The 16,341-nt window shown below is 32.9% G+C and overlaps 1 protein-coding gene across 1 annotated transcript; it reads left to right on the top strand.

Annotated features, from left to right (window-relative positions):
* The first annotated feature begins 5,962 nt into the window (after window positions 1–5,962).
* LOC105323168 (corticotropin-releasing factor-binding protein) lies at window positions 5,963–16,341 on the top strand. Its single transcript, XM_011422146.4, has 8 exons — window positions 5,963–6,250; window positions 9,040–9,103; window positions 11,525–11,682; window positions 12,075–12,282; window positions 13,262–13,437; window positions 13,580–13,691; window positions 15,710–15,877; window positions 16,135–16,341. Exons 1-7 carry the CDS (start codon window positions 6,176–6,178, stop codon window positions 15,853–15,855), a joined length of 939 nt encoding a protein of 312 aa, XP_011420448.3. The 5' UTR covers window positions 5,963–6,175; the 3' UTR covers window positions 15,856–15,877; window positions 16,135–16,341.

The raw sequence follows: 16,341 nt of genomic DNA, 5'->3' as shown, positions 1-16,341 counted from the left end.
AATGAAATTTCTCTGATAAGACAGTGTCATATAAAGCGTACAGTACTGAACTCTGATTTTACTGTAGATAAACTCCGTTAGAGTTATCTTTCTTTGCAGAGGAACCGGTAAATAAGAATGCCAATATATCATCACAATTTACCAGAAGAAAGATCTTTCTACTAAGGATTACTATTATAATAGGTTAATCTACTTAGGATTATATTTTTGTACAGGACGACAATGATTTTTTTTTTCGACCAGGGCTACTAAATTATAGCTTTTCCCGCAAGCAACAAGTACATTTACATAGTCATCTACATTTTAAGAAATGAATTCAATAGCTACTCAATTTATATAAGTATATTTACATTTTCCAGCGTCTTTGTCTGAAAACACAACGAATCTATTTTGTATCTTATATACTTAGCACAACATCTTAATGTTCACTAATGACAAATAGAATAATTTGAAAATTACGAAATAAAAATTATTTGAAATCATCAACGTTTCGAAATCGATATGTCTTTTCATCAATATCTTATATAAAATAAAACAACAGCGATTGTGACGAAACGGTAAAACATTGAACTGGTATTTTTCTGCGCGTGCTTAATATGATTGACATTTTTTGTGATTGATACATTTATATAAGTCTTTGGTGATAGTTTAAAAAGAAAGTCACTTTTTGAACATGGCCAAAATGACTCATGAGAACACAACCAGAGCCGTTCGAATATTGTCTGCATAGTCTCTACGAAACTTTGTTCTCACTTTACACTTGCTGTTTATTTTGTCACCGATCGACATTGTTTGAATAATTAAAAATATTTTAAATCAAAATTTTTAAAGTAAGAAATGTTTGCGTTTTTTTCCATTAGGCTCCAAACGTTATTGACTCTCTGCAAATTATACAGTTTAAATTAAACGCATTTAAAAGTATTGAATATATATTTTAATTATTTGATTTTTTGACCGGGTCGGTCAGTAAACGCCTGTTTTTGAAATATTCATTACCACGTGATATGAAAAGCTAATTTTAGAACGTACACAAGCTGTCGATCGCGAAAACGTGGTCGATCCGCCCAAAGGGATGGGTCCGGGAAAGGTGGTTTCTTTGGATACCGCTTTGTTAAAATTTTGTTATTTCTTGTCAGTTCAAAAGAGTGTATGGATGACAATTAACATTTCGACAAAAGAACAGTTTAATCAGACGTAATATTACTACGGAGTACACGCAGTGTCACTATTTAATGAATTATTATAGCCCTCGTGTTGCTGAAAGATCCATCACGCTCCCATGTTTTGATTTGTCTCTGAGAAAACCCAAGAACATCCCACACAGGGTAGCAGACTGTTAAAATGCCCGAACTTTAAGGATTTTATTGATTTTATATAGAACCATTTTAACAAGAGCTTTGACTTTGGGTAGATGTGTCAAACAGCAATGTGACGTAGGTCTCTCTATTTCATTGTCAGCCACTCAGCCATTGCTCTTTGAAATCAACAAGATTTGTCCGGCTTTTGAGCTGAGACTACGCAATCGGTGCATATTTCGCTTGAAACCGCGTCATTTTCAACTTGTTTTGACGCAAGAAATAGATAGCTACGTCCAACCGAAAGTCCAAGGTCTTGTTAAAATGGTTCTAATGGCCTAACTGTATATATTGTAATAATATGTCAGAATTATATATTAATAGCAAATTACCGCTGTGCATTTTTAACATTGATAGAAAACGTCTGATTCTCACAGGTTCGACCAAAAATTACGCAAGAATTGTTTGTACTCTGAAAGTATTAATTAAACTACACAGCTTGACTTCATTCAATATCATCACCAGAAATGACGTCAATGGAACCGACGAAGGCAGAGTGATTCAAGTTTTTCTGAATGGAGTGGCGAAACTATTCATAGACTTTATTTTTTTTTCTCGTAATGTGTGTTTTCTATCATACAATAATGAACCAGATCGGTGCAAATATTGCTAAACAAGCATTGTTTTTTGTCGATATTTAAACAAGACATAGTCTTAATGGTACGGTAGGATCTCTTGAATTGCGTGGTAAAATGTTTATCCCTAATTTTTCAAAGACAGCACAAAAGGATGACGTCACACGCGGTCATGCACACGTGCGAAGGAGGCAGAGAATAATAAGGCTTATATTGATTGCTGATGTAATTAAGAAAATATTCATTTTATATGTAACACAAGAGGGGAAGAATATTGCATATTTGATAAAAACGTCAGAGAGAGAGAGAGAGAGAGAGAGAGAGAGAGAGAGAGAGAGAGAGAGAGAGAGAGAGAGAAATACATGGGTTTTTTTTCGCTGAATTGAATGTTATTGACTAAATATGTCAAATGAACGGGACACAAGTTCTAAAAAAAGATTTTTTATATACATTAAACATTACATTTAAACATGTTTTACATTAGCTACCAAATCTTTTTTACAGTGATCAGCAAAAACGTTTGATAAATTTAAATAATTTATCTAAATCTTATTATATGTGACGCATTTTTATATTTGACGCATCTGCAAAAATATCGATATGTACAGATTGCTATAGAGCAAAAAAATCAATATGTTGTATAAATTTTGTGTTTGTTTTCAAATTGTCGATCTGACAATTAAAAACCTTTATGCTCTGATAATATAGACATGATAAACAGGCACAAGTTCCAGGTTCCCCTTCAGAAATAAAATCACCCCCTTTTTTTTTTAAGCCACGGGGTCTTAGGATAAAGATCAGTCTATTAACAGCTAAAGGAATTATTTCTTGGACACACATTAAACTTTAAACAGTTGAACCCCATACGAAACAGATGACTATTGTTGATTTTAGGTTCTAATGTCAAGAGTAAAACAAATTGAGTGTTGAATGTTATCAGACCAATGTTTTAAGAATTTTTGATTGATTGTCATAAAATTTTATCCAGTACTAATATTCCATCCCAGGTCACTTAATGACCGAAGGACAAAGTGGAAAGTCAAACGGCTTGCGTGACGAAGGCTAGTGATTTTCAAGTCATTCAGTCTTCAAATTTTTAATATTAAAAGACGTAGTTATCACACAGAAAGAAAATGGAAATTCATACATTAATCACAAAATTAATGGTTAAAGATCTCCGATGCTCAGCAATGTTCGATAACTCTTAATTATCTGGAATATTTTTATTCGTACCATAAATCTGCCTTTTATATAGACAAATTTAATTAATAGTATTGTGAGAAAATATTGTGTCAATGTTGCGTTTTTTTTATTAAACAAACTGCTCGGCTTAGTGGTTCCGCTGAGACCTACTTGTTCATACTTGGTAAAGGGATTCGAGCCACGGATGCAGCCGTACAACGGTTTAATTTTTTTTTCTAAGTTGATCTCTATTTGTTTTATTCCATAATATCGATCGTGGCCAAAATTGAAATAACTTCTTAAAATGCCTGTATACGATCAATATTTCTCTTATTATTTCATTTCATTCATACAGTTTGAACGATAAATAACATTTTTATGATGAAAAAATATTTTGAGGGTGATGAACGGAGAACCTTAACGAGGCACGATTTTGTAGTTAACACCAAAGTCTGTGTACGTAATAGAAAGTCGTTCGAACAGAAATCAAATTAGGACCTCATCTGTTCAATTATGAACAGAGAATTTAAAACTTATCAAATAAATGAGATATAATGTACCAGCTACATTGCCCCATTGGGAATCGAGGCGCTTTCATTTTCTTCTCATTCAAGAATCAGTTTTAAAAGAAACAGAAACTGGAAATGATAAAAAAAGATGATAAATAAAATGATGCATTTTAAAGATTACTCTGAAAGGATTGAAGTCACGAAAAACTTGGGCATCAGATGGAATTCCCATATCGCAAATCAGGCTATATTCACGTGGATTCACTTCATATGTACAGTTTTATTCTTAAAACTGCGTACTCAGCAAACGATTGTTACAACAAAGAACAGACTTTTCTGCTAAAACAGAAATTGACATGAAAGATACTTTTTCCGTGCAGATATCTAAGCTTGCGCCCGTACCAAACAGATGCACACATGAATTTTGATTTGACCACTAGCTATTTACTGGGTACACACGTACCTGTATGAATTCGCAGTAAAGATTTGTCGTTTACAGTGACACATAATTATACACATGTACACTAATCATAGCACTTGTATACATAACCATATCGTGCATAAGACTGTGTTTAGTGTGAACAATATCGTGAATTTCAAACAATATCGTGTACTGTGTGTACAATATCGTGTACTGTGTATATAATATCGTGTACTGTGTGTACAATATCGTGTACTGTGTGTGTGTACAATATCGTGTAATGTGTGCACAATATCGTGTACTGTGTATATAATATCGTGTCAGTACTTTTTATACAGTATCATGTGCTGTGTAAACAATATCGTGTAGTGTATGTGCACAATATCGTGTACATTGTAAACAAAACCAGCTGCTGTTTTAACAATATCATATACTGTAAACAATATCGTGTTCTGTATAGACAACTTTGTAAACAATATCGTGTGTTATGTAAATGATATTGTGTTCTGTGTAAACAATATCGTGTGATGTTTAACAATATCACTTGCTATGTAAACAATATCGTGTTTTGTATAAAAAAAAAATCGCAAGCCATGTTAATGGTACCATGTGCTGTGTTACCAATATCGGTTGCTGTATAAACAATATCATGTGCGGTTTAAACAATATCGTGTGATGTGTAAATAATATCGTGTGCTGGGTTTGAACCAGGGGCAAATCCAAGAAATGCTAAACAAGTACAAACATGTTTATTTCTATAATTATATTATATCATCATAAATGGCATGTACAGATCGGGGGTAGGGGGGGGGGGGTGGGGGTCGGGAAGATCCCCTTTGGAAACTTCAATTTCTCAAATCTAGATAGAAAATTACCAAAAATATCCCTCGGATCCTCCTCCCCTAAAAAAATTTGGGATTCAATTCAATAAAAGTAATTTGGATTGATTTTTTTTCTTTCGCAGATATTTTATTTTAATGTGGCTAATCGCCATTACTTATAATAGTATCATACTCTTTAAGGTCAAGATCTAGTAAATGAAAAGTGCTTACAGGTTTATGAAATTTAAGATATAAATTCTTTCAAATGATGCTTCATAACAATAACTTTGTTTGATAGGGTGTACCGGGGCTAAATTTTTTGGGAAAAACAATGAAAAATCATGTGTTAAACCGTCATTTTCAATGAAATATGCAGGAAATAAAGAACAAATTTCGGAGTTTTGTCCATTTTTGACTAATAAAACATGTCTTGAATGCCTACAGTCTCCCCAAAAACGGAAATAAACAAGCTCCTGACCTCCTCTTTAAATTTATCTCAAATTGAATATAGGTATCGGGATTACTTTTCCCATGATTTAACATAGAATGTCAAGAAATTGTTTAATTTTCTACATAATTTCTCTAAAGCCGTAAAGTACGGGAAAAAGATAAGAAACTCAAAATCATTTCGAAATTTCGCGAAAATATCTATAATTTTAACAAATTATTTTTTTTCATGATTCTCAAGTGTGTAAAATTAAGGTGTAATTAAGTTGGCCAATGATGACATCATAGAACAAATCGATGTTCGTGAGATTTTTTTTTTTCATTGACAGCCATTCTACATAGTGTCTGTATCAATAGCTGAGTGAAAAACCTTTAAATGCAACCAATTGAATAGTCATTATATTATGGCGATACACGACCCTATACACGTGTTCCGTTTTGTTAAAGATATATTTGTACGATATCACAAAACGATACAATTTAACCGTGATAAAAGCTGTGAAGTTAATGAGCGAAAAAAGGCTGCAATTCAACGCCGCGTGATCATATAGCATTTAAGGCAATCCTTTGGAATCTCGTTAACAAATTTAGCCTAATGTCAATATCACACTGTCACCGTCCGAAATCTGATCGCGATCTCCTTGGCGGTTGTCCGCAAATCTCGCCAGATCTCGTCACAATGACCAATTCTCGCGGTGACTGGAGTTAGCTTATAAGACTGTACAATTATTGGTAACCTTTCATCGGAAAGAGGAGTCGCTCAGTGCACGTTACTATAGTATAGTTCAATCTCAGCAGTTAAGTATTTGAAAAAAAAAAGTATCTCATTTCATTTTACAAGTTTAGGACACTTGCGTTTTGTATCATGAGACTGACCCCCTTACTACTATGGATTATGCGGCTCTCTCTGGCTTTTTCCATCCCATTCCCACTTCCTAAGGTAAGTTGAAATTATTTCATCGCCAAACTATATTTCATGTAAAAAAAAAAAATCTTGTTACTTTTTAAAAATTGTTTTACGAATGTTGGCACCTTCATAGTTCGTAATAATTGATTGGTTTTAATAGATTCTTTCTTTAAATTGTGTCGATTTTACTTTTAACCACACGACCGGGTCCATAAAGAAATTATTAAAATAAGTTCAATGAAAGAAATGTAAAAGAAAAATAAAGAAAATGCATGGCAATATATTTATTTTTTATTCTAAAATGACAAATTCAAGGATGATAGTATATGAAATATATTCAGTTTCCTACACATTAGGAGGTAATTTGTTCACATTTGATGACCATAATTAATCTTTTAAGACAAAACTATTTTTAACTATCAACGAATTGTATAATTATCCTGACTAATAAAAGAAATTGAAATTTTGGTTAGCACAGTCCAAAGAGAATTCAATGTTCTGTCAATTTCCTAAAAGCTTCACACTGTGAAATAAGCATGGAGAAATAAGGAGCGCAAAAAGACCTCCGTTCCGGCCCTAAAACAGGAAATAATAAGTCGACTCCCGTGATCTGCATCCGCACGCTATTCCGTGGCTATCGCCGAGTTCAAAAGTGTAGCAAGGCAATAAATAGATTAAATACTGCAGATAATATTTGTGTATTTCTTGTCTTAATTTTTTTTAAAACCAAATATGACTCATCACCATGCAAACCCCATTGTTGCGAACAATGAACGTCTTGGTATTTTAAGGGGGTAAACTATTTTGAAATTCAAAAATAGCGATTACTAATAATATCGATTACTAATAAATGTTGCCTTTTTTTTTAAAAGAGAAATTGACAAGTTTAAGCATTTAGATTAGATTATTCCATATACATTGATTTTTTTTTTCTGAATGCAAAGCTTTGGTTGTTTGATCATACTTCCTTAAAAACTCTGAACGCTAGATCTATTTAACAAACAAGGAATAAATTGAAAAATAAAATAAGGTGAGTTTAGATTAAGCTTGTAATGCGGGGATTTGGGTGGGGATGGGACGAAGGGGAGGGGTAAGTCGGATCGGCAAGTTTAGGAATTAGGCACGGACCGGTGCCTGATCGATCCAATATACAATTGTATATAGAGGGGATTCAGAAAATGGAGCGGGATGCAGTAATAACAGAAAACCCCCTTTCCAATTCAAAAGATAACAAAAATGGCTTGCACACATGCTTGAGGCGAGGCACATCTGTCTCCCCGATTTCTCTCGTTTCGCAATATCTAAAGAATAAAAGAATACTTATTGTTTTATATTTTGCTTTTAATTAATTGTTGAACTCTAATCAAGTGATTTTCTTTGAGTTCCCTTCAGCAGAAAAAATTGTAAATAAAAAGAAAAGAAAAGAAAAATGATTAAGAGGAGAGAGAGAGAGAGAGAGAGAGAGAGAGAGAGAGAGAGAGAGAGAGAGAGAGAGAGAGAGAGAGATCTGGACTTACCGACCCCGCCCCCAAATACAATTAGGAAATTAAGACCTATTTGAAGCCATGTTACATGTACTTATCATTTGTTCCTGAGATCAAGAGCAGGTGGAACACAGAGGATAGAGCGTAGTTAACGTTTAAGGCCGTAATTTGCCGGCGGAGTGATATCAAATTCTCTAATTAAACTTCTCTCTCTCACTCCCACCCTCCCTCCTCTCTCAATCGAAAAACCAAAAACCAAAAAGCTGTGTGGTAGTTTGCATGTGTACAATAATCTAAAAAAACGACAGCGTTTAAAGTACATGCATTTTAATTATGTCACGGCATGCTTTGAGGAAATGTACTAGAAAGTGAAAAGAGATTAATGTACAACTGTGAAAAATACCATGATATTATCATGGTATTATCGTGATTATCATGTCATTATGGTAATCATCATGATTTTCATGGTATTATGTTTTTTAATTTGTTTCAATGCAGGTGTTATTTAAACAGGTTTCTATCTTTTATTATCAAAGTAGCGAATGTCTTCATGTATAATCCGCATGCAGACCTATACAGCGGTCACAATCTGTAAGGTTATTACCCGAGACCACGTGTTGTGAAATGTACCTGATTTCCTTCGTCAATGATATCATATCAAATATCTTCAAGGGAAAAAACACCACGAATCTTTTTAAAGACCAAAAATTAATTTAACCAGCTTATTTAGAAGTCTTAAAAATGACTAACATTTAATTTCTTCAAGGTATTCAAAATCTCAATGGAATTGAAAAATAATGTTTATTCTGATAATGCTACATGTTCAAGTCTTAATTCTAAAGTAATAACACAGGTATATTCCTATTTGAAAGTAAAAAAAAAGATATGTAGGTTCTATTTAGAATGATTAAATTATTTTTATGAATGTTGCTAAATATTTGCACAATAACAAATGCCTAACAGAATAACTTTGCGAACGTCATAGATAAAATTGATTCAAAATTGAATGAGAGTGACAGTGGGAATCCATTGATTTACGAGAGTTTATTCTATGGACTTCATTTTTGTGGAATTATGTCTTATTCAACACGTAATGGATGTGATTATATCATCAATTCAATAACGTCACATGTTGTATGGTATTCTTTCAAAACGGGAAGTGTGAAAACTATTTAGCTCAAAACTGATTAGCGTATCGATGTTTCGGCATTGGATTTGCGGTCTGTAATCAAACCCCAATTTATCGTGAGGAATTGTCTCGGTTTAGCCATTTTGTTGATGTTAATAGGCTCATCGGTACATGTACCAAATGATCTGCATTTATTTCTTCTTTTGTAGCGAACCGTTCACAAATCCGATTTTCTGGACAAAAGGTCAAGGTCGAATTCGGATGGAATTGTTGGTAAGGATAGCAAATTCTATTTTTTTTTTTGGTGACTCCTTTAAAAAAATTCAGATTAGGAGGAAAAAACTTGGCAATTTTTCAATCCTGCATTGCATATCGGTGCTTTTGTTTACATTGACACACGTTTACATGATGTAGATTACATAGACTTCCCTTTTCCTTTTATGCCTCCTCACAACGTTAGGGGACTTAGTCCATTTACAGTCACTTAGGACGTCTGACGTTGATAGGATGACTTACATTGAGAATGATATAGAAATACAAAAAGATCAAAAAATCGTTTAATTTATTGATAAACAATCAATAAAAAAAAATCGTCAAAGGTTAAATTCAAGTAATAAATGTTTATGTGTATATTTGGAAAGCTTTATATATTTAATTCCTTAGGAAGAATAACCACAATTAAATTTGCAATTACAAAAAGGTTTTAAAAAATCCCCCACTATTTGTGTTTACAAAAGGAAAATGTATTAAGTCGGAAAATCAGTTTCTATACAAATATCAAACTGCGAAATTAGGTAGTGATTAAGCTTCAAATATTTGATTTCTGATTGTAAAAGAGAACCCAAATTTAATCCCAAACCGAATAGTGCATGTTAAAAGACTGCCTATATACATGTACTACTTGTATATAATTACGAATACCACTAAAATTTACAAAAGTGGCGATAAGCCAAAAAAAAAAAAGTTAGAAAATAACTTTACAAAATTAATATAATTAATTAATTAATTAACAACAATGGCCTGTGGTACGAATCTATATTTCATAGAATTCCTTTGCATTATTCGGTCAAGAAAAGCCTTTATTTTGAACGAACACTGTATTTTTTAATTTTTTAGATAAAATCTTTGAGCCACAAAAGAACCCCAGAATAATCAGAATCGACACTTTCTTTCATTAATGAAAATTCCTGAGTCATTAATCAAATAATATTTTTAAAAAAACGGACCTGTTCTGGGAAACCCAGTCTACCCATCCCACACCATTCATTTCAAATTTGAAAAGAGAGAAAGAAAAAAAATTCAATAACGTATTGAATATTAATGACATTGAAAGGCCATTGACTTCGGCTAAAATTCCGTACCTTCAAATACGTGAATTCTCAGACTGACTTTTGATTTGATAAGGAAATTCGAATATCTATCGCTCGATCAACCAAAAAAATACAGCATTAGCCAAAAAATAGTTTGCAATAGGATTAATTCAGATTAAGTTGGCCGACGTGTTAAAAATTCACGCGGAAACAATACGTTACATTGAGAAACAATGGTTGCATTTAATGCTCGTTAGTACTGACGTCACAAAATAGATACTACATTTTTATTCATAAGTGTACCTTGTCATCGAGCATGCGCAATATTACAAACAAAAACGTTGAATCATGCCATTTCATCATTTCTTTACTGCCTTTAATAATTCAAAAATCATAATAATTTTCGAATTATATTATAATATCAAATAATAATATAATAATAATAATATACCGATTTTGAAATAATTAATCAGTTACTTAAATAATTTACATTTGCATTAAATTTGTATATGCTATAACTGAGTATTCGATAACACATTAATTAATCTACCATGGACAGAATATACTTTTACATATACTTACAAGTGTTCTGTTTTATCTTTATGAATGAATGTGTGGATGAATGAATCAGGACGACGGACTATGAATGGATGTTTTTTATTTCTAACATCTGATTCTTTACAAATCTGTACGGACGTACCTCATACATAAAGATAAAATTTCTAGAAAAATACAAAATTACATGTATCATAAATCAACTAGATATATTCTACATTCTAATATAGACAGAAGTCGGACAATATATAGATTCATGCAGTAATTGTTCTTTGTACATTCATTTGGCGAACTCTTTTAAGATTACTGGATCGATTTCAAGGTATCTTATCTATTAAGGTCATATCCTCTAGTTATAAATGACTTATGCTTTGTGCCTCACTTTTCAACAGTTTGGAATAGAACAGCGTTGCTTTTTATTTCCGTATTCTTAATTGTTGAAAACATTGGTTTCCGCTTGTGTATAGTTTCTTTAGATTTTGTGACATTTTTTTTTTGTTTTCTCCTGAATTTTTAGACGTTAGTTGAATAAGATTAAAAGAATAAAGGTTTTTTTTTAAACTTTATATACAATGATCAATTGCACATATCTCGTGCCTTTCCGACAGAGCTCGGAAAAGCAACTCGATTTTACATGAGCGGATGTTAATGTTTTTATTTTTAAAAAATGGAGTCGCTTTTCAACAATTTACACATTGACTAGACAACCTTGAATAGCCTCTGTGGTATATTTGAGAGTATATCATTTATAATTCTATAAAGCTTAACACAAATTTCTGAAAATAAATTCCTCTTTATGTATATCTAATTTGTTGATTTTCTTTCCCAGCTGATTGCATATTTATGGCTTCGGAAGAAGGGGAGTTTACCTACAAATCTGACGGATCTCCGAAAGTCTGCGGACTCTATTTTATCGCACCACCCGAGAAACTTGTAGAAATAGAATTCACCACCTTCAACATAGACTGTAAAACTGGACTGGCCGTCGTAAGAGACTAATCAATTATTCTACATCATTATGTAAAACATTAACTTGCTCAATTATCAAATTTAAGTACGTAATACTTGTATATTGTCAAAGTAATGTTTATCTAATAAATCTTTGAAAAATGAAAAAATGGTTGGAAAAACACGTTAAAAGAAAATTTTGCAGAGTAGCGAAAATCTTAGTTTTGTTTTATACACAATTCGACTTTTGTTTCAACGCTAGGTTGCTTATTTGTTTAGTTGGCAAAGTGATATCTGGGAAGTCTTTACTGAAAAAATGATAAAATTGACCATCCATGTGAAAGGAATATTTTTGTTGCATAACCTTTAACGCAAATTGCAAATTTATTAAATAACTAGCTTATATTCTGGCATAAATGTTTTCTCGCTAGGTTGTAGATGGCTGGGAAATGAACCAGCAATATTTCCCCTCCCCAGAGGACCACGACAAGTTGATAGAGGACCGCTTACATAACCTGTGTGGTCAGCTAACCAAGAAGACGTTTGTGTCGTCACAAAATGTGGCCCTGATACAGCATTTGATAGGGATGCCAGGGGACGGATTCATGGTCAGGGTCCGATTCATGGAAAATCTCCAACGTAAGTTTTTTTTGTTGTTGACTATTGTCCTTTCAAGATTATTTTTCCCAATTGTGACGTCATAATAGTAATGGAGATAATCTTATTCCAAGAACTCTCGTTTCGTTCTTAATCATTAGATGAATACATTTTAGCAAACGACCAAGATATGATACTATAATCTAACCTTAAAAACTTAAAATCAAATTAAAGATATAAAACTTCCTTTTTCTGTGGGTTCAAATATTTGAGATTTGAATCCAAAGTATGAACATTTTTTAAAATATTTGAGGGTTTCTAATTGATTACTTCCGGATATGTAATGTCACAAGGGGAAAAATAATAAACTCTGCAAAAAATTCTAGTGAATATACGTATCAAAAATCTCTTTCAATGAATCCCGACACCGCCATTGTCGCTTAGAATTTGAAAGATTCAGACAAAGGTAAAGAACCTATAGAAAAAATAAAAAATCTGTTTATTGGTTGCTACTAACTGAAACTATTTTGCAAATGTTTCGTTAGATAATAATCTTACGGAAACATTTGACCATTATGACGCGGTTTGTGAGCATCTGTTGTGTAAGAACCAACCCTGTGTAAAAACTGTTGAGATCGTTGGTCTGCAAGATTCGCGTAACAATCTGATTGTCGCAAAACCCCGTGCTGAGAATGACCAAACATAGCCTTTTCTATTAACAGCGGTGGGATTTCTATTGAATGATTATTAAAACCTCTGTCATAAATTGATGTAGGAAAACGCCACATTCTAAGCACAGATATAGCATAGCATTTGAATCTTCTAAAATATGTAATAAAAATGGTAAAATAATTCACTCATTCAATACTCCCGCATATGTTATTATCTAAATGTTTAATTAAAAATTTCAACTGGAGAAAATCGTTCTGTCCATTATATTTTACTTTGTTTTGGTACATGTGTCCTCAAACAAAAAAAAAATGATCGTTTTCTCGTAAAATTGCTTGTTCTGAATTTTCAGCGTGTAACGTGGTAAGCATGTTTAAGCGAGGCCTGTATACAGTGAAGAACTACGGTCTGAAGAGGAACTGTTCCATCTCCATCATATATCCGGAGCGGATCCAGCTTCTGTCTGTAGACGTGGGCGTGACCGGGCAATTCCGGCAACAGGAAGGGGAATTCGGCATCCGGTCAAAGGTAAAGAAAAAAAACCCCAAAACACACGGCAATGTGAATTCTGATAACAGAACATTGCGCACTGCGGACATCAAAAACAATTATAACGTTTGAATTGTTAATAAGAAAAGAAATGTAAAAAAATTTATTTCTATTCATACAGTGTCACAACTTCATAGGAGCAGACGACTTTGTTGAAATAGCTGGCGGGAACGGCTTCGAGCTAGGTTTTCTGAATGTACGAGGGCGTTACTGCGGCATGGAAGCCAATGTCGGTAAGAAACCGCTACTCTATTGGAGAATATTATGATGACGTCATATCTATATTGTTCAATTAAAAACATGCCAAATGGTCGAAGAGAAAAAGAGATTGGTTAATAAAGTTTATAGAAAAATTGTTTATCATGTTAATCTAAGCAATAATGTGATTCTTTGCGAAATTAAGATCTCGAGACGACGAATTCTTTACCGTCGAAATATATAATCTGTTATTGGCATTTGGCCGATCCTTGAGAATAAGGTATTGACAGAGTGTCAATCAAGTTTACCCAATAAGGAATACAACCACTTCGCACTTACAGCAATGGGCATTCTGCAAATGGCAGCAGAGAGTGTGAACGACCTAGGGTTACCTAAAGAATAGCTGTCCTAGAATCCTGTTTTGCCATTTTCGTTCATTAAAGTTTATATACATGTCGGTGAACAACACTTATATAAAATCCATACAGGAAAAAAAAAAGTCCCAAGATTTTCTCACTGTGAAAAATTGACAACTTGAGATATGTTCCCTCAAAGGAGAAATTGACAGTTAGACACTTACAGAAATTTAGATAAATCGACATCTTTTATCCACTTGAAAGGAACATATCACTATCATCCGGGTACTTTATTTTTCTTCATTTGAATGAATGCATGCATATAGTTTGGATACAATAATGAATTCCATATATGGATATTGAAATAATAAACAAAAAAGTGTTGAAAACAGGGCATTGGGACTTACTAGAGACTTAGGCATTTAGACATACTACAACCGTTTATTTAGGTCTTAACCGAGCGAGACCGCATTTCAACTCAGTATACAATATCTAGTTAAGAAGTAAGACAAGGTCTTACCGCTGGGAGAAATCACATTGATTTAAATTATAATTTGAATTCGAGTTTCCCTGGATATAGTCTGTCAATATATAAGTGTATTTTCAATGACCTAAAGTTTGTTGATATTTAATGTCAGAGATCAAAGGAGGATCAAATATAAAGGACATCAGTAGTATAATGCTTGGTCATTAACGGCATCGCCTCTTGCACTGTGATGACCTATCTTATATTGATTTCAGTCGGACGTTTTATTACGTATAACTCTTACGTGTTTTTTGTATGTATGTAATAAATTGATACTCAGTGAAATACAAACATGTGAATAGAACCATTTTAACAAAACCTTGGACTTTCGTTAGAATGTAACCGTCTTTTACATGCATCAAAGAAGTTAAAAACGGCGTTTGTTTCAAGTGAAACATACATGGACTGCATGGTCTTAGCTCAAAGGACAGACCAATATTGTTGATTTCAAAAAGCCATGGCTGAGTGGCCAGCAACGAAATAGAAATACATACGTCACATTGCTGTTTGACATAACTACCAAAAGTCCAAGCTCCTGTTAAAATGGTTCAAATGCTTTTCATTTTAAATTATCGAAACCTAACATTAACAGCTTTGGATACTTATTTGCTACTAAATAAATATACTGAAATTAATTATCTAAAAGATCTAAATTAAAATACGACAAGATACTTGATTGTCGATGTGGAATCATTCTACTGCATCCATTTGTAATTTAATTATTTACCGTACGACGCATATAGGTAAATTTGTCTCAAATGTACATTTTAGATAACATAGATTAAATTAAAGTCAATCAAATGTGATTTGATTGATGAAGTAATACTGCCTCTTAGACCGAAGCATTATTTGTACAATAAAGGGTAAAAAAAAATACTGTGGTTTCATTAATATTCAAGGGTATCAATTTTCGTGGATAAGGTGAAAATCACAGTTTCAAGAATACGTAAATTCGTGGCCGGTGACCATATCAATAAATATAAAATGTTAATAGAAATTGCACTTCAATGAACATTAATTTTAATTTCATGGATCTACTTAACAACGAAATCCAAGAAAAATTTGTATTCAACGAATATTGATGAAACCACAGTACAACTATAAATCAAAACCCGCTTTACAATCAAAATACATTTATGACGTATCACCAATCATTTTCCTTGTTACACAGGCGGTTTGGGTGTGGCGGTGGCCTGTCAGCACTCGTTAGTCCGCCTCGTGTCCAGCGGCAACTACTTCAACTCCGTCACCTTCCTGTACTCAAATTTAACAGCAGACGAGATAGGACGCGAGGACCCCAATAAATGCACCAAGTAGTCCCTGATGCTGCTATTTATCGGTATGTTTGCGCATGCGCACTCTTTAATTCCGTTCATCTGGATAAAATATTTCATAAATATTTCTCTTACTATATTTATAACTATTTATATACAGAGGATAAAATCAATTCTTGTTTTACATTTAATCATGTCAAAATAAAAATTTAAGAGTTGTTTTTAGACTGATGTTTTCAAATCACTATTTCGAACATTTTGAACTTTTTAAAATTATTCAATGACATTGATTTTTTATAAATCATTTTCTTTTAATTTTTAGTGCCGTTTGTGTTCACGTTGGAACCCCCGATTCCAGTTTCCTCGAGTCTGCAGTAGCTCAATGTAACTTATGGCGTCCATTTCTAGACAGACACAAAGTCAATATATATACAATAATGTATTTTTATCGTTTGAATATTTTTTCTTAAGGTGCAATAAAGTACAGGAGAAACTGATGGAACAAATAACGATTTTACTTGATTCATGA

The sequence above is a fragment of the Magallana gigas genome, chromosome 1, assembly GCF_963853765.1.
Source record: "Magallana gigas chromosome 1, xbMagGiga1.1, whole genome shotgun sequence".
NCBI lineage: Eukaryota > Metazoa > Mollusca > Bivalvia > Ostreida > Ostreidae > Magallana > Magallana gigas.
This window is presented reverse-complemented; position numbering and strand designations above follow the sequence as displayed.